A 21,490-nucleotide genomic window follows, 5' to 3' on the forward strand; every position below is an offset into this window, starting at 1 on the left:
TCATGAATTCCGCCTAGCGACAAAGTGAATAAATCGGGTATGAGGACAAAACTAATCATGAGCCACATGATTTATTAAAAATATGTTTTTGGTTTACATATGTTACATGTAAAATGTCCGAAGACATATTGAGTGTTCATATACATCCTTTCCACTTTCAAGCTCCACATGCTGCTGGGTGGGGTGACCAAAGGCTCCCATCCGGTGGAGAGCAGCTGGCTTGGCTGCTTTTGTCCCCTTTGGAGCTCAAAGACAGTTCATCCAAACTCACAGAAGGGACTTGACCAGCGCCACCATGTGGTCTACGCCACACGCTACGTCCACCACTTGACCAGGGACAGTCACCTGAACATAACATATATACTTATATTAAACATACTATTTTGTGGGGGGTTTCCCCCTTAAAATTCCATCCATCCATCCATTTTCTGAGCCGCTTATCCTCACAAGGGATAAGCCTATCCCAGCTATCATCGGGCAGGAGGCGGGGTACACCCTGAACTGGTTGCCAGCCAATCGCAGGGCACATAAACAAACAACCATTCGCACTCACATTCACACCTACGGGCAATTTAGAGTCTTCAATTAACCTACCATGCATGTTTTTGGATGTGGGAGGAAATCGGAGTGCCCGGAGAAAACCCACACGGGCAAGGGGAGAACATGCAAACTGCACACAGGCGGGGATGACACCTGTGTCACACATATCATACCCCCACATTTCCCACCAAAGGACTCAACCAACTCAGCAATATCTCCCACACCCACTCCTTACTCGCCACGGGAAGAACTGGTCGTCCCGCTTCCCGATACCCAAACACCCTCGGATGTTCTTCCCCCACACAAAGAGCTCGCCACGATCTGCCAGGACCAAAAACATACAGTAAGGCGTTTATCCTGGGTGAAGCGTCAATTCGTAAGGGGACTACGATTTACCCGTGATAGCCGCAAAGTGAGCGAGGCCGCATCGGATCTTGGTGACGGAAACGGAGGGATTAAAGTCGGAACGTCCGAACAGGGACGGGGGGATCTTCTCGGGGGAGCAGGACTCCGACAGCGAGGGGCCTTTTCCCAGAATCCCGTAGCCCCAAACAAACACCTCGCCTTGCTCTGGAAAAAGCGCCTTGCGCGGTTAGTAGTCACCAAAATGACAAAAAAAAAAAAAAAAACGAGGGAATGCTATTTGTGAAGAGCTGACAAAGAACTGAAAAGTTGTGTAGATTAATTCAATTCGATGAAATGCAGAAATGTAAGCGTCAAAGTTGTAATAGTTTAAATCAGCCGAGAAATGTAGTGCGTCAAAAAAGTATAAATGAAAAATGAAAGTGATTTTTTTTTTTTTTTTTTACTGTGTGGACTGACTGACCATTGAGGACGGCGACCTGCGTGCCCCCACATGCTGCCTGCACTACCATACCGCAGCCTGGCAGAGGCAGCTGACGAGGGGAGTTGATCTGGAATCCACAAGAGAAGCAAGCGTGAGTGGCAGGTGGCATAGTGCCACGCTTGATACAGCCCGTGATGGCACAGAATTGTAAAAATGGATAGCGCTGATCTTTGTCGAATTACCATAAAAAAAGGGGGTTTCAGGGCAGAACTAATTGTGCTCCATGAATTCTGCCTAGCAACAAGTGACAGCTCAAAGTGAGTGCAACATCAAATAGTGGTGGATATTTATTTTATCGGGTTTGAGGGCAGAACCTATGTGCCACACAAATTCTGCCTAGCAACAAGTGACAAAAGTGTGACATGCGCAGAGAAACAGAAATAAGAGAATAAATTAGGTCTTGACAAAGATTTTATGTGCCCCATGAATTCTACCTAGCAACAAGTGATAGCAACAAAGTGAATGTGATTATATATAGCGGTGGATCCTTTTGTTCATCCTTTTTACAAATTTAATCTGGTTTGAGGCTAGCATGAAATGAGGCAGAAAAATTTTGCCTAGCAAAAAGTGACAAAAGTGTGCTGTGAGCAGGAAAAAATAAATAAATACTGCTAATATACCTGTGTAATAAATGTAATATATGATCATAACACAATATGATATGAAATACTTCCTGCAATACGGTTGTCGTCACCTGAGTGGTGTCTGTGACGGAGGCCAGCTGGAGGTATTCAGAGTTTCCCCATCCGTACAGCTGTCCGTCCGCGGACACGGCCAGGCTGCAGTCTGCATACGAGCTGACCTGCTGGACTTTCACGCCTGACAACTCCCCGAGGACCTGGGTGGGTGTGGGGCACACCTTGTGGTGCCCCAGACCTGCAAGCAGCAACCTCTTCATCATCTTCAATATGAGACAATGCGCAATAATATATATTTAAGACAAACTGACCCGTCTGTCCGTCCGCTCCCCATCCACAGGCGTACACCCGGCCCGCCTCCGTCAGGAAGAGGCTGTGGTCCTGCCCGCACGCCACCTGCACCACGCGTCCATCCAGGCCCTCCATTTTGTGAACCACGTGACTGCCACTATTAAATCGACTAAACGTCAGCTTCGAAACATAGCTACGTTGTTATCGGGTGTTGAACGTCCTACGTGAACGAGTACACACCTGTACACTTCATCTTCCACAATGCGTCGTCCGCACTGGCCGTACGCGTTGTTGCCCATGCTGAACACTTGAGAGCGACACGTCACATTTAAGACAACGAGGACAATTTAAACCTATAAGAGATTCTTTAAATGTCCTTATTCTCTTTTAGTAAAAAACTCATTTTATTTCGAGTGTAATAGTCATTTGATATTATACACACACAAAAACCATGAACTCAAACACCCACAAAAACATAGACACACACTGAGTACTCACACAGGCACATACACACAAAGACAGGGCAGATACACGCAGACACGGAGAGGACAAATGCACACACACGCTCACATACACGTGCACAAACCAAGGACTCACATACACACTAATGGCTCTACGCGGTAATATCTAACACTACACGTACACACACACACACAGACACACACACAGTCCAAAGACTCACTCACACACACCTACGCACATACACTTTGATGACTCGCACACACACAGGTGGTCGTGACTGACCTCCCTCGCGATCAGTGAGCACGAGTGCGTGCGCTCGTCCACACGACACCTGTGTCACACGTGTTTTCTGCGGTTCCCGGAGAGGCAGCGCTACAGGTGACGGCTCCAGCACGTAATCGTAACTGTGAACTGGACATTTAAAGTGGACACCGCTGTCAATCAGCTGCACAATTTGAGGGATTTTGAACAATCATCAATTTATTTGTTTTTTTTAATGTAAAATGTTCATGGACTGGGGAGAATCGCTCTAACTGAATGTTTTGAACTCCTGTATCCATGCCACAGATGTACTGAGCAGACTAACTTATCATTGCCCACTTCATTCATGCTGTTGTACTTCTTTAAATAGCAAACTCAGTGAGCGTGAATCAACAGCGCCTCCCATGGGCCAGCAGAGGGAGAAATACTTCAGGCCCAAGAAAATTGCGATCGTTACAGAAACATTTATAAATTAAAAAAATACAGAATTACGATAGATTAATAATTTTAAAAATGAATTAATATTACAAAATAATATGCTACAAATATAGGAGTAATTATTTATTTTTGTATCTACCGGTACCTTTTCAATTTAGAACTATTATTTTTTTTAATTCTAATTAATTTAAAAATCAAAAATACAAGAATTAATAGATAATTAATCTGCCTAATCATGATACCTCCTAAACGGGCTGCTGTAGAAATAGTGTTCAAATTACAATTCGTTTAATATTAACAAAACATTATCAAATATTTTAAAATCTAAAATTAAATAAATCTAAAACCAGAAATAACTATTATACAGCAATTAAAAATAAATAAAAACAAATATAATTTTATAATGAATCAAAAATACATTCAATGAAATATACATAATTAAATGGTCATTTAAAAATACATAATACAACAAAGAAATCTTTATAGTATACACAAAATGAAAAATAGCAATATTACATATTTTTATTTGGGATTTTTAAAAAATCATTATACCATCATTATTTCTGTATTATTAAAGAAAAAAATGTTGCATATTTTTTATGTTATATTTAAAAAAAATTAATAACTTAACAATACACAAATTAATAATACTACTAACAATACAAAAAAAGCTTATTACTAGTACTACAAATACCACTAAAATTAAGATTTTCTATGCTGGCAAATCAACAAAATACATTTTTGTTGGAGTGTGAAATGATTATTTATTTATTAATTATTAAAATTAATCATTTATAATCTTACGTCGGCTGCGCTGCGTGCGCTGAAACCCAAGCTGCGAGTCTTTGTTGAGGCCGGCGCCCCACAGCTTGGTCACGTCTCTGGTGGAGGAGGCGAGGAGGGTAAAGCCGTAACCGCAGGCGGCCGACGAGATCTAACGCATACGGGGCCATGATTTACTTAACCGCAGATGGGGCGGGAGGCATGCGATGCTTCCTACCTGATCCTCCGTCTCCAGCCGGTAAGGCGTGACTTGGTACTTGCGGGGCTTCTTCCTGCCGCTGTCGGGCACCACGAAGCTGGGAATGCCCAGCGCTCCCGTGAAGCTGAAGCCCCACACGAACACTTTCTGGCTGGGCTTCTTGTGCCGGCCCAGGTACTGGAACACCGGCGCACCGCCGTCGGGTTTCTCCCACGGGTTCGAGGCGCTGCTGAACTTCAGGTGGCCGCAGCAGTGGACTTTGAGCATAGAGAGGAGGCGCCGTCGAGCGCATGGAAGAGACATGATGCCTAAACGACAAAACATTTATTAACATTTACGGAGCAATCTGATATGCTTGACATTTAATCAGAATTAAAGAAAAAAAGAATATCCTTTTTTGAAATTATTTTTCCAAGGAAAAATAAATAGAAGAAATCCTAATAAATCTATTTGATAACACATTTAAACACACATACATACACAATAAAGCCATATACACTCACAAGAACACACACTAACGACACACACATACACAAAATACACAATAAGGGCCCACACTCATAAACAGTAACACTAAGAACCCAGGTACACAACAACGACTCACACAATACACGTGCATTAAAGACTCTCACACAGACACACTGAGGAGTCACATACAAAATCACACGCGTGTACGCAATGTAAAAATACATTTATACACTCAAGACACAGGCCACACACAGACATACACTAAGAGCCCATATGCACACACTAAAGCTTAATAGAAAGACAGACTTCTCATGTCTCTTTATTGCTGTAGTGTTTGAATTGACCCGGTGAGGGGCTAGTAAATCTTTTTTAGGTCTTCATTGCTTTAAATTAGATGCTGCTGTTGTCCCACCTGGTATGTGTTCAGCTAAGCTTCAACTTATTGAGTTTCTTTGACACACAAGTATGCACTAGTAACGCGATAAACTTACCTTTGTTTTGTGTGTTTTAGGGCGAATAAACGTAAAAAGTAAAAGGTCCCAATGTCATTCTTGCGTGTTTATTTACATGCAGGACATTTCCAACCCGGAAATGAAATATTTTTACTTCCACTTTTGTGCTTCTTCTTTGTTCTCATTTTGAAAGCTTCAGGATAGAACACTTGTGCGCCATCTTACGCAGTATAACGTAATTACACAAACCATTCCCTGTCATATCAGATTCACATAAATGGTAGCCTTTATTATTTTTTCCATTCGTTTTATTTTCTCTAGTAGTTGAACATAGTTTATATTGTCAAAGTATCATAGTGTACATTCAAATATTTTTATGCAAACAGTACTGTAGTTCAATAAGGTACTGTTACAAAATAGCCTAATATATTAATTTTTCATGAAAAAAAAACTATTAATACGGAATTATGTCAAGGGAATAGCGCTACATATTAGTCAATCAAATATTATGATATTAGCATTATACCATTTTTTTAGTTTGGACTGCTTGGGGTCAAATGTAAGATTTATTTCTCTATTTTTATCCTCGTAGTTTAACATTACATTTATTCAAATTCAAATAATTAGAATTTTTTTTAAAGATTTCTTTATTCTATAACAAGAAATACATGAAAAAGGATAGTATTTATATCTTTAATTTTCTATTTTAAATACAAAGTAAAAAGGAAAATATATATATTTATTGAATTATTCAAGTTTACATTTTATACAGAGAAACCATTTAAAATAAGGTAGAGTATTTATTGTTTTCGCTTCATTTTGTATTTGATAGAAATAGTTCAAGTTTGATTTCAATTAAAAATAGATAAAAAATATTAAATAGATAAAAAAGACAAACATTGAAATATTAATTTATGAAATATTTTAACATATAGGAGTTATCTCATATTTAAGAAAAACAATGTACAGCATTAATTCAATTTTAAAACCTTTTAATTTTTATTTTATTTAAAAGCAGAGAATAGTGGGGGAAAAAAACTTAAAATTAAACAATGTTAATGTAATCGTTAAATATTCTTTACCAATGAAGTGTTTGAGTGAATATGCATGCTTTATTTTGACTGTTTAAAAAGTCTATGAAGCTACAGCCTTAATGCAACTTTAGGTGCACTTTTGAAGGATAGGACCCGCTTAATGCTTTGACATAAGGGATATTTTGAACTATAATCAGGGGCACAGCCCATGAGGGGGTCAAGGTGGGAGGTCGTACGTTGTCAGGTGGTCTGAGCTGGGCTCCATGCACTGTGTGTGTCTGCAAGCAGACAAGCAGAGACAGTAATCCTTTAAGAGGATCACCTTTGAAAGAAGAAGGTGAACAAGGAGATGCATGGAACACAAGAGGAGTACAAGGTCCTTCCTGTCAAATATATAATCACCTTTAGTTTAGAACCTTTAGTTCTTCATGCAACTTTATGATGGAACGTAAGAGAGGGAGTTAAGGTAAGATGTCTTTTGACACGAATGTGACAACCTTCAATGTTATTCTGCTTCCAAATTACACACGGCTCACAGAAAGTTAGGGATAGTGGGCTTTCAGCTGAAATTCCAGGATGAGACTAAAATGCACTAGTACAGTGATTCTCCAAGTGTGGTACGAGTACCACTAGGTGATTTATTTCCCTCTAGTGGTATTCGAATGAATCACTGCCCAAGTACAGTTCCGTTGTATTTAACTTTTAAGTTCAATACATGAGCATTTATTTAACCTTTAAGAACTGTATCTTTTAACTGTTATTTTGGTAAAATATTTATTTAGATTTTTTATATATACAATGGCTTGCAACACAGACAGCTTACCATCCAATCAGATTGCTCCAATGTCATCCAGGCCACTAGGGGTAATTTTTACACTAGTACCAGCATAATGACCAACATTAAGATAAAGGTTTTATTTCTAAAAAGTATATTAAATATTATTTTAAGTCACTGAACATACAGTTTGAACATTAACACTGCACTTAAATATAGGAAAACTAAAAATCTATTTTATTCAGTTAAAATGTATTACACACAAAAGTTAAATGACAATTGTAGCTGAATAAATGTTGCCTATCAAACAGTTCTTATAGATTAAATGCAAATGTAACGACCTTAAAAGTTAAATACAATTGAACTGTACGTGGGTAGTGATTTTGTTCACCTACATACATGTGGTACTTGTACCACACTGAGATTCACAGTCAGGAGATTGCTCTATGTTGAGAAGAAATTTCAAAAGTTAACATGAAAATACATTACAGCGAGTATAAGATGGCGCCGGCACTGCTGGAGGTTCTGTGCAGCCTGGCGGGCTGGTTCGCTATGTACAAGTTGCTGTGCCGGGTCTCGCCTCAGCGCGGGCCCGAGTGGAACTGTCGACTGGTCACGCTAACACACGGCTTCGCTATGGTGATGCTGACGGCGTACGTGGTCTTCGTGGACGGACCCTGGCCCCTCACACATGCAGGTTAGTCTGGGTTGACATTTTTATTCAAATTGTCCATGGTCATTAATGGGAAATATTGGTGTACATTCTGTTTTATATATGAAATGGAAATTTGGAGTCATTGACAATCTGTAAGAAAGTAAACATAAATTATTTTGCATTTAATAAAGGCAGATATGCATGCAAAGTAATCGAAATTTTACTTTTTTTAATTTAGCATACCAGTAAGCAGTTAAAAAAATATATATATATATTTTTTTTTAAATCAACAAAATGAATGAATGAATGAGACTTCATTCATTGAGCTGAATCGCTACTCTGTATATAAATGGGAGTAACTAAGCCACATTAAACAGTCATGGGTGGTTGTCATTCCCAGGTAGCGAGAACACGGCTCTGCAGACCTCTGCGCTCTGTGTCTGCCTGGGCTACTTCCTGTTCGACATGGCCTGGTGCGTACGCTTCGGCAGCGAGGGCGCCGTCATGCTGGGCCACCACGCCGCCAGCATCGTCGGCATCCTGCTCCCGCTGCTGACGGGCGTGTCGGCATGCGAGACGTGCGCCGTCATCTTCGGCAGCGAGCTCACCAACCCTCTGCTGCAGGCCCGCTGGTTCCTGCGTCGGCTGGGCCGCTACGACAGCCCGCTGGGCGACGCCGTCGACCTGCTCTTCATCTTCCTCTTCGCCACTGTGCGGGTGGGCGTAGGCGCCGCCATGTTCTATTGCGAGCTGACCTCGCCCAGGACCAGTCTGGTGATGAAGCTGGGCGGCGTGGTCATGTACGGGCTGGCGTGGGTGTTCATGGTGGACATCGGCAGGTTCGGGTACAAGAAAAGTCAGATGCGCTACAGACAGTGGCAAGAGAAGCGCAAAAATTCCAAAGTGGACGGATATCATTTAGACAGTAAAGATCAACGAAGTTGACTTCTCAGGGTTTCCCCTTTGAAGGAGCCCTGGAAATGGACAAAATGACCTGAACATGGCCACTTCAAACCAAAATGTTTGTTTTACAGCATGGTTTCTTGAGACTTTTTTGTAGGTCTACTCATGGCAAACATGCCTGCCAACTTACATGTTACTTAGTAAAACCAGCTACACGGGTTGACATTTCCAAATTGTGGATTTTAAAGAACCCCTGGAAATGTCCCTAAAATGTCTGCTTCATAGCAAAATGGCTGACTCCCTGTGACTTTTCTGGCATGGCTTCTTCAGACTTTTCTGTGTCTACTCCTTATTGACATGCCGGCTAAATTTAATGTTCCTGAGAAGACCTGGCTTTGCGGGCCGAATTTTCAAAATTGTGGGGCAGAACCTTGCGTTTTTAAACAACCCCTGCCAATGACCCTAAAATGGCTACTTCATAACAAAATGGCCAAGATCCTGAGTCCTTTCAGGCATAGCTTCTTGAGACATTTTTGTGGGTCGACTCATGATTGGCATGCCTACCAAATTTCATGTTGTTGAGAAAAATTGGGGGCAGAATATTCAAAACTATGGAATTTCAAGATTTTTGGATTAATTGCATTTTCATTCATTCATGGGGGAAAGATGATTTGAAAGAGTGTTTTGAGTTACGAGCGTAGTCACGGAATGAATTGAGCTCGCAATCTAAAGGCACTGCTCTCTATATATATATATATATATATATATATATATATTTATTAAATACAAATAAAATAAGGACGTGAAAGTAGCTTTTTTTTTTATTTTTCAATAACTTACAGGACAAATTCAAATATTAAAAAACGGCATTATTAACAAGCTTCCAGTAGTAGTGTTGAACAGTCACAGTGGGCACCCATTAAAATCATTTTAAAATCCCAGACACACAAAATAGCAATGCTTTGCTGTCCAATAAAAAGCATGTACAGTCCATCCATAATTTTTCTTAAAATCTAAAGAACAAAGAAAGTGATTTTTGCTTGTTTTGGTGGGGATGAAAGTAAAAAAAAAAAAAAAATTCTCACCGCTTTAGTCCTTCTTGGCCTGCTTGTCTCTGCGTCTCTGCCTCGCATCTGATGCTATTTTGAGCAGCGACAGCAGGATGGGCATGGTGATGGGCACGAAGAGTGGGATGTAGATGGCGAACTTCTGGTCATTGGGGAAGTAGAGAAGGTGCAGCAGCGAAGGGTCGAAGAAGGCTTGCTCCGACGCCAGGATGGCCTCCTTGCTGTACTGCAGGGCGAAGGCCAGGTTGCCCGACTCCAGCTCGGCCGCTGCCAGCTGCAGCGACGCCACGGCGCTCGACACCTGCCCGGGACACCACAGAAAGGTAGATAACTGTTAGAAAAGAGGTGTCTACTTTAGAGGGGGAAAAAAAGTCAAGATATTTTGGGAAAAAGTTGTAATCTTATGAGAATAAAGTTGCTTAAATTTGAGGAAAAATAGTTGGATACTTAAGTAAGGAAAGAATGTTAACATAAAAAACATTTTCCTCGAAAACATGCAACTTTTCTTGACAGTCTACTAGAAAAGGTTTGCCTTTTCTCAAAAACACAATTTTCTTATTAAAAAAAAAATCTGAGGCTTTTCTCAATTATATCGATTTTTTTTTACTTGAAAACATATTAACAGTACTTTATTCTGGAAAATAAATAACTTTTTTTAAAATATCCTACTCCCGAAAAAAAAAAATCATAAATATCTGACGTTTTTTCTTGAACTGTTCTTACAAATACATTTTCTCATAAAGATCAGATTTTCTTTGCAAAAAAACTTTTTTTCTGGAATATACACAAAGTATATTTTTTCCTCAAAAATATCTGACTTAAATAAAATTAATCAAATATATATCCATATCTATAACTTCTAAAAATATATCAGATCTTTCTCCAAAAATATCCAACTTTTTTTCTGAATACACAACTTTCTCAAATCTGTTTTAAATTTTTTTAAATGACTTTTTCATCAAAAAATATTTTGTCAAAGATTTTTACTCTAGAAAATATCCCACTTTTTCTTGAAAGAGATCAAACTTGTTCTATATATGGAAATACGTATATTATATGTCTTTCTCCGTTATTTAAAAAAAATATATACAACTCTTACCCTCAAAAATATATAATTGTTTTTCCTCATTAAAATATCCTATAGTTTTCCTAATAATACCCTATTTTCTCCCCAAAACAATTTTTTTTTAGGGGAGGAATATTCACATTTGATCAAAACTATAATTTTTTTTCATAAATAAAAAAATATTAGGCTTTTCCTGAAAATATGAAACTTTTTTTCTCATAAATATGGCACTTGCCACGCACACAAACACACGCAGGCACTACTCCCATGGCCTTACCTGCTGGGCGATATTATCGTTGATCACAATGTTGTCAATCTGGTCCAGCAACTGCGCCAGCGACGTGATGGAGGTGGTCGCCGTGGCGATGTTCTCCACACTGCGACTCCACATGAGGCGGTCCAGCTCCCAGTCGGACAGCCCCGAGCTGCCGGGCGGCGCCATCAGGAAGCCCTCAGGAGGCGCAGAGGGCTGCACGCCCAGCAACAGACTGCGGTGGGCGGGGATTATTTGATGATGTCACACACATGCGGAGTCATTCTTTTTAAGACGCCAGATGTTACCGTAGCTGTGCGAGGAAGACGCCCATCACTTCGGCCATGTTGATGTCAACGTCAACAGGGAACGTAGCATGCGGTCCATAGAAGCCATTTACATTGTACACCTAAGAAAACACGATATTTATCACCGCACACAACACTGTAGGGTGACCACATGTCAGATTCTACAGGCATTAAAAAGTCCTTTTTGGAGGAAAAAAAGGCCATATAGGTATTTCTCAAAAAACTAATATTTTTTTTATCTTGAAAAAAGTTTAAGGTAAAAAGTCTAATACTTTACAATTTAAAAGTTTGCATATTGTAAGAATATGGAGAGAAAAAAAGCCATGTATTTCTCAATAAATAGTATTTTAGAGTAAAAACTGGGATATTTGAAAAAAAAAAAAAAAAAAAAAACATACATTTTCGAGATAAAAAGCTGCATAGTTTTGATCTAAGAAGTTGTACATTAGGGGGGAAAGGGCATACAATTACAATAAAGTTGTAAATTTTCAAGTTAGAAAGTGTGACACTTTTCTTGATAAAAGTTAAACAAGTCATTTTTCAGAGGAAATGTATTTGATATTTTGTGTCTATTTGAGCAAAAAAAAAAGGTATATATTATCTCACTGATATATTTGGAGGACAAGGGCATACAATAAGAATAAAGCTCTGAATATTTTATATAAAACTCAGATCACTTTTTTTTTGATAAAATTTTTCGAGAAATACAATATATATTTCCAAGGTGAAAAGTCTGAAATTATGAAGAAAACAAAAAAGGTTGCTTACTATTACAAAGAAAACAGTCATATATTTCTTGAGAAAAACTGAATATTTTGGAGAAAAGATTTTGATATTTGAAAAGACAACTCAAATATTTTCAAGATAAAAACCTGCAAAAGAGAAAAAAGTTGCACATTTGAGTAAAAACAGTACATTTTCAATATAAACCGTTGTATATTTTGGGGAAAAGAGTCAAAAGAAGTCAAAAGAATTATATTTTCGAGACAAAAGTTGCACAATTTCAAGGAAAAAAAATTTCTTTGTAAAAAGGTATATTTTCAAGGTCCTATAAAGTATTGTTTTGAGAAAGAAAGTTGTATGTTAAAGGTAAAAAGTCTGATATAAAGTTAAAAAGATTGTATACTTCGGATATAGCGGGAAAAAAAAGTCATTTCTAAAAAAAAATATATATATATATATATATATATATATACAATATAGTCGAGAAAAAGGCCAGAAATTAGAGATAATGTGTAATTTTTTAGATTAAACATTTTACAATTTAGAGGAAAAAAGGCTGCTTTTGAGTAAAAAAACTTTTCAAGATAAAAAGTTGTACATTTTGAGGAGAAGGGAATATACTTCAAAGAATAAAGTTGTAAATTCTGAGGTTAAAACATTGGATAATTTGAGAAAAAAAGTTTGTAAAACATTGTGTATTTTCGAGGTTAAAAAGTCTGAAATATATCCAGAAAACGGGTATACGTTAAAGGTAAAATGTCTGACACTTCAAAGTTAAAAAGGTTGCATAGTTTAAGGGGGGGGAAAAGTCTGGTATATTTAAAGTTGTAGACAGTATTTTCAAGAAACTATTCAGGTAATTGACTATTTTGGAGAAAACCTCCAAAACGAAAGCAGCTAGGCAGACTGGACGCAACAAATTAATCCCGTATCTGTTTTACTGAGCAACGGGTGTAGACTTTGACATCCCAGACCCTCTCTCACCATGATTCCGCCCCAGCGCGGTGAGTGAAAGGCGTTGGAGGCAACCTGTCGCTTCTGGTGATCGAGGATACGCAGCGGCGAGTGTTGCGCGTCGGGCACGTAGAGCAGGAAGTTGAGTAGCGGGTTGGATGAGGCGGCATTGGAGACTGGACACCAAACAAAACAACCCAAAACGCTCATTAGGACGCACCCCGAAGGAAATATTGCAACCGACCAGTGGTTGAGTTACCCAGTCGAGCCTCCACGAGGTTGATGACGTGCGTCAGGCTGTCGGCGCTCAGCGTGTAGGCACCGTAGCCGCCGTCGAAGTGCGAGGTGACACCCAGCATGGCGTAGTGCAGTATCTGCCAACACAACAAATTTCTTATACATTTGTACTGACAAACAAGTTATTATTAAATATATCCATCCATCCATTTTCTGAGCCGCTTATCCTCACAAGGGTCGCGGGAGTGCTGGAGCCGATCCCAGCTATCATCGGGCAGGAGGCGGGGTACACCCGGAACTGGTAATAATCGCACGGCGTTATTAAATATATAATAATGTATTATTGTAATAATAAAATCTAAAACTACCACTAAAGTAAATGAATAATATTTAATCACAGGATTAAGTACATTTAGCTATCAAAAAAAGAACAAAAAATTTACATACACACACACACATATATATATATATACACACATATATATATATATATATATATATATACACACATATATATATATATATATATATATATACACACACACACATATATATATATATATATATATATATATATGTGTGGGCGGCACGGTGGCCGACTGGTTAGAGCGTCAGCCTCACAGTTCTGAGGACCCGGGTTCAATCCCCGGCCCCACCTGTGTGGAGTTTGCATGTTCTCCCCGTGCCTGCGTGGGTTTTCTCCGGGTACTCCGGTTTCCTCCCACATCCCAAAAACATGCATGAATTGGAGACTCTAAATTGCCCGTAGGCATGACTGTGAGTGCGAATGGTTGTTTGTTCCTATGTGCCCTGCGATTGGCTGGCAACCAGTTCAGGGTGTACCCCGCCTCCTGCCCGATGACAGCTGGGATAGGCTCCAGCACGCCCGCGACCCTAGTGAGGAGAAGCGGCTCAGAAAATGGATGGATGGATATATATGTGTGTATATATATATATATATATATATATATATATATATACATATATACATATATATACACATATATATATATATATATATATATGTATATATGTATATATATATGTATATACATATATATATGTGTGTGTATATATATATATATATATATATATGTGTGTATATATATATATATATATAAGTTTATCTATCAAAACATAAATAAAAAGAATGATACATAGAACAAAATATTTAAATAGAAATAAATACATTTAAATAAAATCCTTAATTTCCCTCATGGGAAAAATAAAGTATCTATCAAAATAATATATTGTGAAATAAAAGAATATTAAATTACTATATAAATATAACTGGATTAAATAAAACCTAATAAAATGAAAACATAATTATTATCAATCAAACTGAATAAACCTATTAATAAAATTGAATGAAATCAAATCCTCAATTTCTTTCACAGTAATAATAATGTCCTTTACATCTATCGAAATCAAATACAATAAAGTTTAAAGAGGCTCTAAGCAGATATTAGTCTTTTGTTTCTAAATGCATTAAATATGTTTGAAGAGAAGTGCTGAAAACATATGCAAACATATAACAATAGAGTGCTAAATTGTTGAGATATAGCTTAAGGATTTTTTTTACCGTTCGAATTTTCCTGATTTTGTGGGCGGGGCTAAAACACAGCCCCAGCGTATGCTTTCGAGGCGGAGTTCCCTCCCCCACTATATAAGGATAAAGTGATGTAATTTCATTTGGCTGCTCAGTTGAGTGTTAGCTGTGCTGAGCTTCGATAACAAGCCCCATTTACCACTCCAGCGTGCAGTGAGCAAACCAACGATGGCTACATTCCAAAAATGCATCTTCGCTGGATGCCTCAATTTACAGAAAAGCTCGGTGACATTTTTCTCAGCTTCCCAAAAAATGAGGAAATTAAAAAAGCAATGGATTGACTCCTTAAAGACAGACGCGGATGGCGAGCTGAACATCAACCCACGAATCGACTGTTGGCTACATGGCTTCGTGGGTAACTTGATACTCGTGAATGGGGGAGCGCCGACTGTCTTAACTACCTGGGCTTCCTCCTACCGTCCCGCTGTTGTCAGGTGCCGGGTTCAGCTGTGACATTATGTCACCGACGAGGGTAAGTTGACTTGTCTGCTAATATTTATCTTTATAGTCCACAATAACCATTCAGTTTTGAAGTTGAGATCTCCTAACATGTTTTTACATTGTATAAAGCTATCACCCTCTCAGTACATTTGATTCCTTTTGGCCCATCCATTCAACACACCCATCGTGTCTGAGAGCTGTGAGGTGGCCCTTATTATTCAAGTTTTAAAACCTGATTTTATATATGTAGCAATTTTTTTTTTATTCATTCACATTTGGCAGGCTTGTTAACATTACTCTTCTCTGTGGTGTGTTGAATTTACATGCCATTTTTTGGGGCTGCTTAGTAGCATTTTAAGAGATAATTAATTAAGTTAATTTAACCAAATACAATTCTTACTTTCCTCTCACTGGATTAGTAATGTACATCTATCATATATATATATATATATAAAAGGAAATTAAATCCTGAATGTTTTACATTGTATTACATTAAATTGTTTTAATTAGGTACCTGAGAGTCGACGCTAAAGTTGGCCACGGGGCTCAGTTTGGAGAGCAGGGGCTGGATGTAGGTGCGCACGGCGCCCTCTATGTCCCAGTACAGGCGGTGTGACTTTGGGTCAGGATTCAGCAGGCTGAAGGTGATCTCGTAACCTACAGTAGGAGGCAAACAGGAATGAGTCCCATTAATTCTGCCTTGCAACAAGTGATGGCAAACATCACGTGACCAGGGAATTCTATCGGTATTTTATAATTGTATGTGTCATGTGTACAAAGCGTGCCGTGCTACAAACCCGGGCTGGACTTGAAGGCTCTCACGCTGTCAGTTTTGATCTGTGTGCTTCCCGGGCTCAGTCGCACTCTGTCGCTGAGGGCGGCCATGATGTCGCCGTGGTTGAACGACATCACCTGCAGTACCTTCTTCACCCGCGATTCCACGCCAGCCAGCACTTGATCCAGTGTCTTGCCCGCCTTCGTTTCAACGTCCACTCGCAGCAAGGCCGTCCGCCGTCGACCCACGTAGACGTCCACATCCTGTTAGCAGATGAGATTAGCCCCATTTGTCATGTTTTTTTCTTTAATATATATGATTTTTTTTCTTGAACGTAAACAACTATTTTCTCAAGAATTTCTTTTCTCTCAAAAACTCTTGACTTCTCTTGACTTTTCCCCCCAAAATACTTTTTGGTCAAAAATATACTTCTTCAAAAAGAAAATGGCTTTTCACAATAGTATTAAACTTTTTTTTTTCTTGAACATGTACAACATTTTTCTCTGGAAGATACGATTTCTCCAAAATGTATCATGTTTTTGTCTAAAATATACAACATTTTTCGAAATATGTACAACTTTTTTTTTTTTTTTTTTTTTAATGTGACTCCAGAAATATTTTTGGGGGGCCCAAAATATAAGCTTTTTTTTTGCAAAAATATAAAACAAATTTCCTCTGAAGAAAACATTTGTTCAAATATATGGCTTTTTTTCCTCCCAAGTATAAAAATATTGCCCGAAGAATATAACATTTTTTTCTTGAACATGTGCAACTTTTTCCTCAAAAATTTTTTTTTTCTAGAAAATGTATGACTTTATTTGAAAAACATTTTTTTCAACACTTCCCTTTTTTGCTGACTGTCAAAACAAATCAAGAAAAAGACAACTTTCTGACTGACATTAACGACAAAGTCAATGTAACTAATTGCATTTTTTTTTTTTAAATTGTTTACTTAACGCATTTAACATGAACACTACCTGAGGCAGCAGCGAAGAGGATTTTGGGATCACATAGACCACCAAAGAACCACACGGACTCTCGCTGAGTGTGTTCAAGGAAAGATCGGTCGCTAAAAGGAGTGGAGATGAAAAGAAAAGACAACATTAGAAAAAAATCCATTCATTTTCTTTCACTTATCCGAGGTCGGGTCGCAGAGGCATCAAAACTGATGTGAGCGGGCGAGGCAACCAAACTGTGAGACGGACCAGCAGCAGTGGGCTGGTTCATGGCGTCCTCCTCCATGATGGTCGCTGTGCGGTAACGCGTCTCATATCTGTATGTCAAAGAAGTGCCTCCTGGGAAATCGTGAAAAAAAAAAGATTATAAAAAAAATTTGACTGTCAACATTTTTAAACACATTGACACCTCGACTTACGAGTGAACCAACTTGAGTTTTCCGATTCTTTGTCTTGAATTGTGAGCAGAGATTTGCGTTGCCATCGCTAGATGATAGCAGTGCACTTTACCACAAGCAATGCAAAACAGCGTACATGGGCTAACAAAACTAGCACCGATGTTCCAGTAGTTATAATCATTTCAACAATTTATTTAAACACTTAACAGTGCCGCAAAATATCTAGACAGACAATGTATTCTTCATCCTCTGCAAAAAAACAACTAATAAACTGCAGTCTTCGTGGTGTTACATCATCCAATCAAAGTGTATTATAACTACGTCCGTGCGCACACCAGGAGGCCCATTCAATTAAAGCACGAAATCATGATGACCAGACTGTTTAATTCTATACATTATATTATTGCTGTATGTTTTATAAAGTACAATACTGCAAAGTGCTAATTTTATTATTAAAAACATGATACAAAATTTATTGTTGGTGTTTTTTCGGGGCTGGAATGAAATAATGCCATTTCCATTCATTTCAATGGGGAAAGATGCTTTGTGTTACGGTAGTGGTCATGGCACAAAGCAAACTCTTAAGTCAAATCACGACTATATTAGTTTTGGGTTTTTTGTGTTACTTTTTTTCTAATTATTTTGAGAAAAATTTACATTTGAAAAAAAAATATACAATATTTAAAATTTAAGTAAAAAAAGGGGAGAAAACGAACATGAACTAGTGGTGGGGCAATCACATATTTAACACAATGAACTAAAAAAATAGAACAAATGATAAACTGTTTTACCTAGTGTTGATTACAAAATGTAATAAGAGGTACAGTAATTAATCAACTGCAAAGAATTAATATAATATTAACTCAACATTTGTTAGGGTGGGGAAAAAATAAATAAATAAATAAATAAAAAGAGTAAAACATACTTTTAAAATATTTTTATGTGTTGGAAAATATTAGAGGCTTTGCAATTAATTGCATTTTAATGGAATAAATATTTAAATATTTTTAAGACTGGTGGGATATGAATAAACTGATCATTATCATGATGGATAATAAAAGAGCCATTTTTAAATCAAAGGCATTATTATTGCTGTTGAAGGATAAGTGGTAAAGATGCATTAACAACTCACCGTCAATAGCATGCTCCTCATCACGTGTGTGCGTCACAGGGATCTTCTTCTGCTGTTCCGGCGTCAGCGTCCCACGTGCAAACACCACCTCGATGTCAGCGCTCAGAAGGAGCTGCGACCATGCCGGAGGAGAAGAAGAAGGGATGTTTTTAAAGGTGTAAATGAAGCATAGGAAGAGGAAGAATTGAACCACAAAGGCCGACCTGCAGCTTAGCCAGCTCTTGAATCTGAGCCACAGGCAACCAGGCACGGTATGTGGCGGTGGTCCGCCACCACATGGGGATTCCCAGAAGGATAACCACAGCCGCGATGGACAGGACGGCATGCTGGGCGCGCCTTTTCTCTGAAAAATTGACAAAAATATGTGTACATAGTTTTAAGACTACTTTTCAGGGATGGTTGAAAGAAAGCTAATTGGATGTAACAAGCCCAACTATTAACTAACAAATGCTGACATTTCTAAAGTTCAATTAGGGCTGGGCTATTACGGTGAGCTCCCGCTATTTGTGAAGGATAGGGACCAAGCCCCTCTGTGAATAGCAAAAATCTGCTAATTAAGGCCCCTGCTAAAAAGTTGTAATTGTGTATAGAAGCCACAAGATCAACAGTATTGGCTAGCAAATGGTATTAAGTCATTAAACTCACCTTTTGGCATTTTCACACAATAATAAATGCTAGGTAATCTAAGCAACGGCAAAGTATACTACATGGGCAGAAGCAGAAACATACTTTCACTTTTTTCAGTGCACGAGGTGCATTCAGGGACTGCCAACAAAACAAAGTATCAAGCGCAGATGGGGGGGGGGGACACACACGATCAATGAATTAAACATTACAACCACACCAAGATTCCACCAGATATAATTTATGGCCTGAGCAGAAAAACAGCAAATAAAATGAGATTTCAGCAGACAACAAAAATAATCTGCAAATATGCACATTCGTTAATGCTGAACCGTTAATATGCAGGGGTTCACTCTAGAGTTTATTATTATTTGAATTAATTTACCAGGAAGATTTAATTTATTTTTTTTAAGCGGCTTCCATAAATCAAATTTGATGCCCTGCTTGCACTCACAACATAAACTAGTGGAGCTAGTTGATAAAAGCTAGTCAGTGTTAAAATTTGTGACTTTGTTCCTACATTTAGAGACTTTTCAGATGAGCAGGTTTAATCCGCTTTATGAGTGGAATCATTTTCACTTTGTTTTGCGTATGACGAGAAACAAGCCTGGCGGCACGGTGGACGACTGGTTAGAGCGTCAGCCTCACAGTTCTGAGGAGCAGGGTTCAATCCCCGGCCCCGCCTGTGTGGAGTTTGCATGTTCTCCCTGTGCCTGCGTGGGTTTTCTCCAGGCACTCTGGTTTCCTCCCACATCCCAAAAACATGCATGGTAGGTTAATTGAAGACTCTAAATTGCCCGTAGGTGTGACTGTGAGTGCGAATGGTTGTTTGTTTGTATGTGCCCTGCGATTGGCTGGCAACCAGTTCAGGGTGTACCCCGCCTCCTGCCCGATGATAGCTGGGAAAGGCTCCAGCACGCCCGTAACACTCGTGAGGAGAAGATGGATGGAGAAACAAGCCTGGTGGAAGGAAGGCAATCACGTGGCCAGTTAGCAAAATTTTAATTTACTAAAGATCTTGTTTACATGTTTTGACCAAAGTGTAAACATTTTCCATTTTCCAAGAGGAAACACTTATTTTCATATCTGTTTAAAAACAAAACCAAAAAAAACCTAAAAAATTACGTGGAAGTTGATACAAGTTAATAAGAAATTCCAGAAAGGATGGGATGCTTTGAATGATGATATTGTGAGTTGCTTTATAGTTTATTGAAAAGAGGGGAAAGCCGTTAAAATTGAGAACCAAATTTTTGTGAAAGCAACCGGTGCTTTTATTTTAAGGTTACGTTGCACAGCCCTATTGTCAATGATTTATTCATTGTGGCATATGACATAAAAAGCCAGTTTTTGTGTTATTAAAGCGGAGGAGGTCTTCGGCGAGCTATAGCTAACGGTAGCCAAGCAGAGTGTCTCCATAGTGCGACCGCCAAACAAAGCGTTTAAAATCACCGGCAGCACATTCAATTAAAAATAAAATAAACTATTAAAATGTCACAAAGTGGCAATGTCGTCTGAACATGGAAGAATAATATGAAAGCGAAAAACGCACTGCTCTGCTTGTATTACTACTCACCCACTTCCGCGATAGCCATTTCTGCAACGCAATGAGCGCGACGTCACAGGTCACATGACCAAATATGTGATGTCACCGCCTACTCACGCCACACTTTTCAGCAGAAAACAAAATGCTCCGCCGACAAAAAGCAGAAATCGGCATTATTTTCTTCAGTTTTTTTTAACCTCTCATTTTTGTGCTATTATTTTTTTATTTGGAAATGTTTTCATTAGATTTTGCAATCCCTGCATTTACCTCCTATGTATTTGAACAAATAAAATTAAGCATTTTTTGTTTACTCATTATTATCCTATAATTTGTGATCTTTTAATTTAAATTGGCATTTTCAGTTACGAAATTATAATAAACAGTTGGTTTAATAACTACTACTACACATTTTAATTGTACATGGTAATACTTCAAAATTTAAAAAAGGATAAAATATACTATTTACTATTGAGCATTTTCAGTATTTGTGAGAAATACACTTTTATTTCACAGTAAAAAAATTAAGTCAGAGTACTTTTTAATGATTAACCCTTCATCGATTTTTGCCTATTCAGCAATTTTACTTGCAAAAATTACACATTTAATTCCAGATAGTAAAATATTTGCTTCATCTTTTGCACTACAACATCTAAATTTG

The 21,490-nt window shown here is 38.3% G+C and overlaps 3 protein-coding genes across 3 annotated transcripts; 1 reads left to right on the plus strand and 2 right to left on the minus strand.

Annotated features, from left to right (window-relative positions):
• Positions 1-55: 55 nt before the first annotated feature.
• Positions 56-5,558, minus strand: rcc1l (RCC1 like). The gene is made up of 11 exons (XM_061752442.1): positions 5,419-5,558; positions 4,478-4,767; positions 4,282-4,411; positions 3,061-3,189; positions 2,557-2,623; positions 2,337-2,473; positions 2,082-2,263; positions 1,367-1,454; positions 937-1,110; positions 776-861; positions 56-345 (listed from the first exon to the last, which is right to left on the minus strand). The coding sequence occupies exons 2-11, from the start codon at positions 4,760-4,762 to the stop codon at positions 268-270; spliced, it is 1,356 nt and encodes a 451-aa protein (XP_061608426.1). The 5' UTR covers positions 4,763-4,767; positions 5,419-5,558; the 3' UTR covers positions 56-267.
• A 1,033-nt stretch (positions 5,559-6,591) lies between these two features.
• Positions 6,592-9,521, plus strand: tlcd5b (TLC domain containing 5b). The gene is made up of 3 exons (XM_061752314.1): positions 6,592-6,879; positions 7,680-7,885; positions 8,244-9,521. Exons 2-3 carry the CDS (start codon positions 7,690-7,692, stop codon positions 8,786-8,788), a joined length of 741 nt encoding a protein of 246 aa, XP_061608298.1. The 5' UTR covers positions 6,592-6,879; positions 7,680-7,689; the 3' UTR covers positions 8,789-9,521.
• A 28-nt stretch (positions 9,522-9,549) lies between these two features.
• Positions 9,550-20,917, minus strand: pigs (phosphatidylinositol glycan anchor biosynthesis, class S). Its single transcript, XM_061752313.1, has 12 exons — positions 20,863-20,917; positions 18,869-19,008; positions 18,666-18,777; positions 17,385-17,474; positions 17,157-17,248; positions 16,202-16,442; positions 15,919-16,061; positions 13,377-13,491; positions 13,148-13,293; positions 11,441-11,541; positions 11,157-11,367; positions 9,550-10,114 (listed from the first exon to the last, which is right to left on the minus strand). Exons 1-12 carry the CDS (start codon positions 20,879-20,881, stop codon positions 9,836-9,838), a joined length of 1,689 nt encoding a protein of 562 aa, XP_061608297.1. The 5' UTR covers positions 20,882-20,917; the 3' UTR covers positions 9,550-9,835.
• Positions 20,918-21,490: the final 573 nt, after the last annotated feature.

This window comes from Phyllopteryx taeniolatus, chromosome 17, assembly GCF_024500385.1.
Source record: "Phyllopteryx taeniolatus isolate TA_2022b chromosome 17, UOR_Ptae_1.2, whole genome shotgun sequence".
Taxonomy (NCBI): domain Eukaryota; kingdom Metazoa; phylum Chordata; class Actinopteri; order Syngnathiformes; family Syngnathidae; genus Phyllopteryx; species Phyllopteryx taeniolatus.

Bases quoted from the DNA above. Each gene is read 5' to 3' on its own strand.
- tlcd5b (XM_061752314.1), top strand. From the start codon at position 7,690: ATGGCGCCGGCACTGCTGGAGGTTCTGTGCAGCCTGGCGGGCTGGTTC. The intron at 7,886-8,243 runs GTTAGTCTGGGT...TGTCATTCCCAG, and splicing joins CTGGCCCCTCACACATGCAG to GTAGCGAGAACACGGCTCTG.
- pigs (XM_061752313.1), bottom strand. The intron at 18,778-18,868 runs GTCGGCCTTTGT...GCATGGTCGCAG, and splicing joins AAGAGCTGGCTAAGCTGCAG to CTCCTTCTGAGCGCTGACAT. The intron at 16,062-16,201 runs GTTTGTAGCACG...CTCCTACTGTAG, and splicing joins AGCCTTCAAGTCCAGCCCGG to GTTACGAGATCACCTTCAGC.
- rcc1l (XM_061752442.1), bottom strand. From the start codon at position 4,762: ATGTCTCTTCCATGCGCTCGACGGCGCCTCCTCTCTATGCTCAAAGTC. The intron at 3,190-4,281 runs GTAAGATTATAA...TTAAATGTCCAG, and splicing joins GCGCACGCAGCGCAGCCGAC to TTCACAGTTACGATTACGTG. The intron at 2,264-2,336 runs GTCAGTTTGTCT...TGCTGCTTGCAG, and splicing joins GGGAGCGGACGGACAGACGG to GTCTGGGGCACCACAAGGTG.